This window comes from Anabas testudineus, chromosome 4, assembly GCF_900324465.2.
Source record: "Anabas testudineus chromosome 4, fAnaTes1.2, whole genome shotgun sequence".
NCBI lineage: Eukaryota > Metazoa > Chordata > Actinopteri > Anabantiformes > Anabantidae > Anabas > Anabas testudineus.
In genome coordinates, this window is record NC_046613.1 from 13,761,271 (window position 1) to 13,770,010 (window position 8,740).

At 39.0% G+C, this 8,740-nt stretch overlaps 1 protein-coding gene across 2 annotated transcripts; it reads left to right on the forward strand.

Moving 5' to 3' along the window:
• Window positions 1–463: 463 nt before the first annotated feature.
• Window positions 464–3,890, forward strand: LOC113152164 (carboxypeptidase N subunit 2). Of its 2 annotated transcripts, XM_026345247.1 has the most exons (3): window positions 464–560; window positions 659–2,846; window positions 2,892–3,890. In XM_026345247.1, exons 2-3 carry the CDS (start codon window positions 668–670, stop codon window positions 3,227–3,229), a joined length of 2,517 nt encoding a protein of 838 aa, XP_026201032.1. In that variant the 5' UTR covers window positions 464–560; window positions 659–667; the 3' UTR covers window positions 3,230–3,890. The 2 variants fall into 2 exon arrangements, with proteins under 2 accessions (XP_026201032.1, XP_026201031.1); XM_026345246.1 differs by having other exon boundaries at window positions 659–3,889.
• Window positions 3,891–8,740: the final 4,850 nt, after the last annotated feature.

The window sequence follows — 8,740 nt, forward strand, 5'->3', positions numbered from 1 at the left end:
CAAAGTCTCACACCACAGAGTTAAAGAATTTAGTAGGAGACCATCAAAAACCCATTTGACATGGAAGCTCTCATCCCTGGGATCTTAGCAACCCAAAGACTGCGACCTACTCATTCACCACCTACCAGCTTTGATAGACTTTGGATCTTTGGACCCAGCTCTGCAACATAGGAAGCCTCTCTAGGGTCATATGTAAAAGTGAACTTGTTTGCAGTGTCTTGTGCTTGTATCTGAGTCACCTAACCTGTCCCTCTGCAAACAATAGTTAATAAGCACAATTCTAATTGAGTGTTTGATTATTTTACATGCTCTCATTAAGACTTGTCACTTGATTAATAACTCTAGATTGCAGATGTGTTTAGTGCATGGATGAGAAATGAGTGTGCAGTGTAGTGAGCAGCTGAAATTTCAAAAACCTTCCGTCACTTCTCTTATCTCAGACTGCAGAAGCGTTCCACACCACGCCTCACGTGATGAAAGATAACTAATAAGACTGTACTTGTTTGCTTCTCTCCGCTGCTGTAACAACGACAAAGCTTCCAGGAAAAACAAATAACAAGGTAGGCAATTCTATTTTTTATGTTGATCTAATGATAACTTGGCACAGTAAAACGTGTTATACTTGCACATTTCAAATGACAAATGTGTTATTTTATAGTGAATAAAAATGTCAAGAGGAGGACTTATCATTCTGTTGCTGTCTTTACTGTTTGAGTCTTCACTGACTCAAACTGCATGTGAAAAGGAGACAGACTGCCCCACAGAGAACCAGGCTGTTTTCAGTGAATCTACGAGAGAAATCCCAAAAGACCTGAGACCAGTTGTGACTGAGGTTTTCTTTGTGAAGAGCGATATTAAAACAATCCCCAAAGCAGCCTTTATTACAAATCCCCAGCTCGAAAAGGTGGAGTTCCTGAACACCCCAACAACCTCTATTGAACCAGGAGCTTTTGAAGGCTTGGAACACCTTACGCAGGTGGAGATCTCCAACACTCTATTAACATCACTCCCAGTGGGGGTCTTTAAAGATCTCAACAACCTGGAGAAGATTATACTAAAGTTTAACAAGTTAAGTCGCCTGGAGACAGACTTGTTTAACGGCCTTAAAAAAGTAAATGAGATCCAGTTGCATGGGAACGAGATCGAAGCAATTGAAGACAGGGTGTTTGATGGTCTTGATCAACTTTCAGTACTCCATTTAGGTAAAAACAATCTCTCCGCTGTATCTGCTGACTGGTTCTCACAATTAACCAAACTGCAAACGCTACGGCTTTATGAGAATCAGCTGACCAGCATCCCTGAAGAGATATTTCAGAATTTACCAAACTTAAAGGAAATTGGCTTGCATGGAAACAAATTAGCTAAATTGCCCCCTAATCTGTTTCCACACAAAGACAAACTAAATAAGATCACATTGGACAGTAATCTACTGACGGATTTACCTGCAGAGCTCTTTGTTGGCTTCCCTCAGCTTAAAACACTGACCCTATACAAGAATAAACTCACCAGTCTGCCACCAGTGCTTTTTGGAGAAATGCCCAAGTTAACCGAATTAAGCCTCAGTCAAAACAATCTCAGAAATCTTCCTAAGGGAATTTTCAGCCCCCTGAAGAAGGTTAAGAAGCTTGATCTGTCAAAGAATGACTTTGTCACCTTGTCAGCCGAGGATTTTGAAGGCCCTGAGAAGCTCACAGATTTGAATCTACAAAACAACAAGATAAAGTCACTTGATGCAGATGTATTTGAAAAGCTGCAGTCACTGAACACACTCAGACTAGCTCACAATGACCTCCAGACACTTCCTGAGGACATTTTTGAGATTTTAACCAAACTTAAAAAACTTTACCTCAATGACAACCCCTGGCAGTGTGACTGTAATCTGGTTCCATTTTATGTCTGGATAAAGGCAAATCATGACAAGATTGTGTCTCCAATGGTTTGTGCGGATCCAGAACATCTAAAAGGGCAGGACATCAAATTATTAACAGAGGATCAACTTATTTGCCCCAGCGTTCCCCCCTCAACTACTCTCTTAACAACAGCACCCACCACAATAACTCCAACAACTACTTTCACAGAACCAACGACCACAATCCTTCCCACCACAACTCCTCTCCCTACAACACCAACCACCACTCTACCAACCACCACTCCCATCACTACACTCTCAACCACAGAGATAACCACCACCGTCCGGACCACAACAGCACCAACTGCACCCACAACAACTATAGCAACAACTGCACCAACAACTACTATGGCAACAACTACACCCACAACAACTATAGCAACAACTGCACCCACAACAACTATAGCAACAACTGCACCCACAACAACTATAGCAACAACTGCACCCACAACAACTATAGCAACAACTACACCCACAACAACTATAGCAACAACTGCACCAACAACTACTATGGCAACAACTACACCCACAACAACTATAGCAACAACTGTTGCCACAACAACTATAGCAACAACTGTACCAACAACTACTATGGCAACAACTACACCCACAACAACTATGGCAACAACTGTACCCACAACAACTATGGCAACAACTGTACCCACTACCACTTTAGCAAAAACTGCTCCCACAACAACTATGGCAACAACTGCACCCACAACAACTATAGCAACAACTGCACCCACAACAACTATAGCAACAACTGCACCCACAACAACTATAGCAACAACTGCACCCACAACAACTATAGCAACAACTGCACCCACAACAACTATAGCAACAACTGCACCCACAACAACTATAGCAACAACTACCACCGTTGCAACAACTGCGACTACAACTTTGATAACAACAGCTCGATCCACCACTTTGACAACTATATCACCCACAACAGAAACTGTTCCTACAACAACTTTGACAACAACTACACCCACCACTACTGCAACCACAACCACAGCAACAACCACTCTAGGGACCTTCACTTGTCCAATGGAACCAGCCTCTCAGGAACAATCGCCTCTCTTCATGCAACAGTACAGAAGCAAAGTTCAGAAGTGCAAATCTCGCATGGTGATCTCCATCACCCTTCTTGTAGTGGAGATCACTTGCACACTGGTGCTGGCTAAGTTCACGCTTTCACTATACCGCATGCTGCAGCACAGAGGGATCATGAGTCAAAGGGTGAAACTTACCCACTTCTCCTACAAGAAGGAGGTCATCCTGAGGCCTCTACAAGAGACAGAGACTGAAGGACTTTGAACAACAACATCACATTAGAAAAAGTTTGTTAGTTTGATTCCCATGGCAAAAAAAACTCTTACTGTACAAATAGCTATTATCACCATTTTCTAATATTGAATTTTTACAGATTTTCCATGCCACATGTACATATGCTTGGTAAAAATACAATACTAAGCAAGGCTATATGTATAAACATAGTACAATGATGATTTTCATCTAAGTCAAGAGTATTAACAAATATAATGTGTATAAACACAAAAAAAAATGTTCATGTCAACTTTCATGTCTTTATTGGAAACAACCATAAAAACCTCACAGTGTGAGAAGAAAAAGTATATCATCCCTTTGATAATGACCTCAAAAAAGTTCATTAGAGTCAGGTGTTTGCATAGGTTGAGAAAATTAATGCACAAAAAACAAGAACAAAAAAAATCACATACTTTTTCTTACCACTGTATTTTCCTGGAAATCTGTCTCTCTAGTCATGACTGATATTTACACTCTTACAACAAGACGTCCTGCTGTGTGTCATTCACAGAAAATAAGAGCACAACAATATTTATATAAAACAAACTAGAACTGACATATCTCACATCGGGTAAAGAGAACCTAATGTCAAGTTATATATGAACAATTCAAGTATAACTGTTTTTTCTTTTCATTACTGAATGTCCTTCATGTTTCTATATTCAAATTTATTTAATAAAAGATTTTTTTTTATTTTTTTTTCCACCAGGTATTATTTATTTACACAGCAGAACAAATGAATCCCACATGTAGAAACACTGAGCATGGGTCTGAAATTATCATTATTATTTTTGTGTGTGTGGTGTGTGTGTGTGTGTGTGTGTGTGTGTGTGTGTGTGTGTGTGTGTGTGTGTGTGTGTGTGTGTGTGTGTGTGTGTTAGGTAGGGTTAATGGCCTGATAGCTAAAGGTTAAATACATTAATTAGGCATTTATTAGACAGTACCACAGGACCAGAGCAGTAGGCTAGATTCATTAACCCAGTCTGTGTTCACGTGTGTGAGTTTGTATGTCTGTCTGTGTGTATGTGTGTGTGTGTGTGTGTGTGTGTGTGTGTGTGTGTGTGTGTGTGTGTGTGTGTGTGTGTGTGTGTGTGTGTGTGTGTGTGAGAAAAAGCGAAAGAGGGAGTGATAATGACTTCATTACTGCCTGCTGTCTGTCACTGTCGTGAAGTTGTGTTTTTCTAGTGTTAAAGCAGCACGATGACTACATCATTACTGAGGGGTTAAGCCCCAAATTCATTTTATAATTAATCCTCCTCCAAAGAGCTCAGTAAAAGTCTGGTCCCTCAGTCTCTGCCTTTACTGACTTACATATTGAGCCTTGCGTAGGAACATTTTTTATATTTTTGTCCTAAGTTTCTCTTACTTTTCTCTGTGAGGCTTGCTCATAGAAGTTCTGTATTATTGTCAGGTTCACTAAACTCTCAAAACCACAATTTGAACTGCAAGTCTATCATCTTCATGAGAAGACATTGGTAACAAAGTGACAACTAATTCTAAGTGCTCTTGTTAATTACTCAGATTGCTTAATTAGGCTGCTCTCACTGGATTTCAGGTTATTATCAACGTGTGATCTGAATCTGATCCAAACTACCAATTATTTCCCAGAGAAACTCCAAAACATGGAGACATACTGTAAAGTATGCATATCATATGTGTGCCACTAGAGGGCACATTTGTATTGGATAAATCAGCAGATCTTAGAAACAAGGCTTGCACAGAAAGAATTTACAGAATATTATTTCTGTTTTTAAAATGCTGTAAAATGTTTGTTGTAAAATGTTAAACTATTCTATTATGGAGTAGCTACTCCCTCGAAGTGGCAAAGACAAGAAATTTCCAGTTTGAAGTAAAATAAGAGGTATGCTCATATTCAATCAGCTGGGATCCAAACTGAGATTACTCCAGACAAGGAAACTTACATAAATCCCTTTAGAAGACAAAAAATGTTATGAAGCTGTGCCAGACAGCAGGAATAGTGAAAGACTGAATGAGGGTAACATAACTTTGCTTTATCAGATTTATCTCAGGGCTATAAAACAGAGGAAGGGAGAGAGAGAGAGAGAGTAAGATGGCTCAATTATATCAGAAGTGGAAGTTCTGATGCTTCTGATGCTAAGCTGTAAGCTCTACCAGAATGGACAGCATTTAAAAACAAAATGCACTGATAATGTCATTCTTCTCTGTAATTCAGTCATTAATGAATCAACAAGTCTGGACTAAAATAAAATGTGTTAAATCAGTGAGCAAACAGATGTTGTCTGGTACTGATGAAGACCTAAATTCCACATAATTTCACTGCAGAATGACAAGAAACCAAGTGTTGCTAAATATTTAATTGCACTTTGAATTGCAGCTGAGTGTAATGCATGGTTAGCCTTTGTAAAGTCCTATCATGTGATGTTGCATCACAAAGTTATTCTTATCTCCACATGAAGTAAGCAGCCTCTGTCTTCATTATTTATCCAGATTTGAATGACGTGTATATTTTAGTCCACTCTATACTTGCTTATCTGCGTCTCTGTGGTTATAGATGAGGCAGGTGAAGTGGGATTTTGTGATTGTGTGAATCGCCCAAAGAAAAATGAAACAGTTAAAACTGATCTACTCTGTGATACTGACTGAAATAAAACTGTGAACAGAAAGATAACATGTGACTAAACAAAATGTTAATCATTGCTGTGTTGTCTTTTTCTTCCACTAAATTTTAAATATTTTACATTTTATATTACAATATTATATATTCTAATATTCTACACTTTGATTTCTTGACTATATTCATGATGTAAAGTGCTGTGACACTTACCGTGAGGTACACCAAGACACTTTACAATCTTGAAACAATCCAAATAAACCTGACCCCTTTTAGGACCCAGTTTGAATGTCTCACAAATTATGAATCTGTGATCTGTGATCATAGGTGGGGACTGTTTACACAGGGCCTAAGCCAAATATTCAGTGATCCACTGATGCATCTGTTCTTGGACTGGTTGGTATTAAGTCTTGAGAGGTGTCAGTATATCATCTGGAGTTCTTCTCAATAGATTTAAAAATCATCTCATTATAAAACTTTGTGTAATGCTCAATGAGGATGATGTTTCCTCTCAGTCTTTTACTTTTTACGTAACTCTTTCCTTCAGACTCGTTTTTGCACTAACCCACCACATCACCACCGAGACTACAACCTCCAGGATGTTCAACAAGATTTAACTCAGAGTTTACATCCCGCCACGTGCTCACCCTCCAGCGTCTCGGCTCTGGGAAATCCTGCCTTGTTTTTCAATGTTGCTGATCTCAGTCAATATTCTAACACACTTCGAATGAGGGTTTTAATTAATTGAGGAGATGTCCAACTGCAACTGAGACACAGAAAACAAAACAATACAGTTTACTTGTACACGGGTCAACGAGACCTGCCATCGGAGGACATGTTGAAGGTTAGTTATACTGAACAAGGTAGGAGATGACCTTGCCATGAGGCAATGTGAGTATAATGACTAGATTGAACTGTTTGCTGACTACGTAGTTTCCTGTCCTGCTCTGAAGGTTATCTAGGCTGACATTATGCAGGAGACCCCACTTTATTCCTAGAAAAACATATAATACGGTACAAGCATCAACTCTAATGCTGCGTATTTGTTGTATTGTTTAAACCTGTATTTTTAAAAGCAATCCACCCGCTGCCACATATAAGGCTATATTTAAAAAGATGTGTGCAGCAAACAGATAGTCCTTTGCACTAATACACTATCAGTAGCCAAAGTTCACATAACATCTTCTAACCTCCCTTCATCTTCCCTAAGTGAAACTTTTTTTTTTGCCTCACACATCTACCATAAGAAAACAGGATTAATTCAACTCACTTAAAATTCAATGGCTTTACAGTTCTATCGTTTTAGATGAGCTAAACGATCCACTTCCAGAGGCAGAAGAACTTGTCATATCCCTTGAAGCCTCTGCTTTTAGGGAAGGATAAGCCTGCAGGTCTTGCTAATGAGCCTGAAATGGAGCTGAGGAGGTAATTGTGTGTGAAAAGGGCAATGTGCTGAAAAACATAAGAAGCCATAAAATGAGGAGGAGCCCATCACAGCCAACTTAAGACATTTCAACTGGAAAATAGTTTGCAGTAAGCAGGCAGATTTGCAGCTGGGATGATATAGCTGATTACCTGAGGTTAATGACCAACAGAGACCTATTATGGAAAATATGTGAAACACATCATAAACATTATATACACTCCAACTAGCATCACAAACTTTATGTGAAAGGGTTATTTTAAAGCTTCATATATATTTTTATACATAATGAATATATAATTGTGTATGTACATTACAAATATGTATATACTCCTGATCCAATTACTTCCTATAATGATCAAATGCAGCTTTACCAATCTTTATATTTAGGCACTTCTGAAATATTAGTAAGTTTAAAGCTGCAGCCAGTGCGATACAGATAACACATTTGAATGTTCTCTTAAATGTTAATAATATTTTGTCATTACCTAGCCAGTTACCACATAGTTTTGTTGATAGATTATGCCAATATTCTTGTCTTGAGCCTCCAGTCACTGTGTTGTTCCTCTGGTCATGTCTGACACAGGCTGACAGATGTCTTCTTTTGGCTCAGTGGACTCAGTCCTGCAGCTGCCCTCCAGCCTTTAGAATCCTCATTGCGGGGAAATGAATGTGAACATACACATACAAATGAATATGCATAGAGATCCAAAAGGTACATGTATATATAGTTGGTAAAGTGTGGATAACTTTGTTATATTAATGACAGAAAAGTGCAAAACACAACAAGATTCAGGCTCCAAATTAAAAATCTTCCCTAAACATCAGGTAGAAGCCCCCTGGGACTTGTTGTGTTCCTGTGCACAGTGAAAACAAAGACAGCCTGGAACAAACTGTCCAGTCATGAGGACCATCAGATATTTTTCATTACTACCTCCCTAATATTGGACCCAGTGTTAGTAACATTACATTTCTTTTGTACTAAGTACATTTGCATACAAAGGTTTCCTCATTACCATATTTCATAAATACTTAAATGTCTAAAACTACACATTGAACCATTGATTACCTTTTGGTGTCATGAGGGTGTTGTATATTATTTTTTGCAAAGGAAACAGCAAAAACTAAACAAAACTACATTTATTTTCATTTAATTTCATTTCATTCAAACTTCTGACCATGATGCTAAATATTATCCTAAACTTTACTCTATCATCAGACTGTAACATTAAAATTAAACGAGGAGTGCCACATTGTTATTATTTGCAGAGAAGCACCATGACCCTGTGTTTTGTTCAGTTTTCAGACAATGGTCTACACAAGCACTGGGGAACAAGAGCACGTACACACAAGCAGTCTCACACAGGCAGACAGCGCTCAGGGGCAGCCCTGGCCTCTGGCACCGGAAAATACGGCTGCCTTGGCTCTGGTGTCCCACACGTTGCCCCCTCCCCCACCAACCAACCTCCCACCCGAGGAGTCTCCA